The sequence below is a fragment of the Bison bison genome, unplaced genomic scaffold (assembly GCF_000754665.1).
Source record: "Bison bison bison isolate TAMUID 2011002044 unplaced genomic scaffold, Bison_UMD1.0 scf7180017463957, whole genome shotgun sequence".
In the NCBI taxonomy this organism is placed as follows: domain Eukaryota; kingdom Metazoa; phylum Chordata; class Mammalia; order Artiodactyla; family Bovidae; genus Bison; species Bison bison.
Window position 1 is genome coordinate 6,212 of NW_011373327.1, and position 855 is coordinate 7,066.

The following is an 855-nucleotide window of genomic DNA, read 5'->3' on the forward strand; positions in this document are numbered from 1 at the left end:
CCAAAAAAAAAAAAAAAAAATCTAGGTTGTTTCTAAAGCCCATTCCAGATAACCAATGATTCTGTGAATAGTTAATATTTTCCTTACTTGAGTGAAGTTTTCTTGTGTTCTACCAGGTAATAGAGAGTGCATGGAGATTCTACTGGCAAATAATGTTAACATTGACCAAGAAGTGCCTCACCTTGGAACTCCCTTGTATGCGGCTTGCACCTACCAGAGGCTTGACTGTGTGAAGAAGCTTCTAGAATTAGGTAACTTCCAGTAGTCTTTTCATGAGAAGAACTGAATAATCTTGCTTTTCCATGGCTTCACAGACTAAGTTCTTGTCAGGCTGGACAAAATTCTGACAGCATTTGATGTTTCAGTGCTTAAAATGGAACTTCAGAGATGAGTGTCTGTAGTTCTCAGTTGTGCTTCCATTTACCTGGTGTGGTTCTCCTTGGGGGCCTCAAGGGAGAGCAAGAGTTTCTTTCCCATAAATCCAAGGGGAAAACAACCAGTTGTATTTAACTGGCTCTTTTTGAGTCACATGCCCATCTCTGAACCCAATCATGGTGGCCAAGGGAATACCTTGACCAGATTGGCTTAGGCCTAGATTTCAGTCTGCACAGCATGGTTGAGCTTCGCTGGAAACAGAGGAGCTGGGAATCACAGAAGATGGTTCCCCAGAGGGCAGTCTAGGTGTGGTTACCAGGAGGATCAGTTCAGTTCAGTTCAATCGCTCAGTTGTGTCCGACTTTGCAACCCCATGGACTGCAGCATGCCAGGCTTCCCTGTCCATCACCAACTCTCGGAGCTTGCTCAAACTCATGTCCATCGAGTTGCTGGTGCCATCCAACCATCTCATCCTCTGTT

General features: G+C 44.6%; 1 protein-coding gene across 1 annotated transcript in view; it reads left to right on the top strand.

The window, feature by feature from the left end:
* ASB11 (ankyrin repeat and SOCS box containing 11, E3 ubiquitin protein ligase) overlaps window positions 1–855 on the top strand; it is a gene marked incomplete at its 5' end in the record, with an annotated part of 10,982 nt that overhangs the window by 2,847 nt on the left and 7,280 nt on the right. Inside the window, one exon of the mRNA XM_010833209.1 lies at window positions 117–251. Coding sequence (XP_010831511.1) covers window positions 117–251 — 135 coding nt within the window. The remainder of the gene's footprint in view (window positions 1–116; window positions 252–855) is intronic.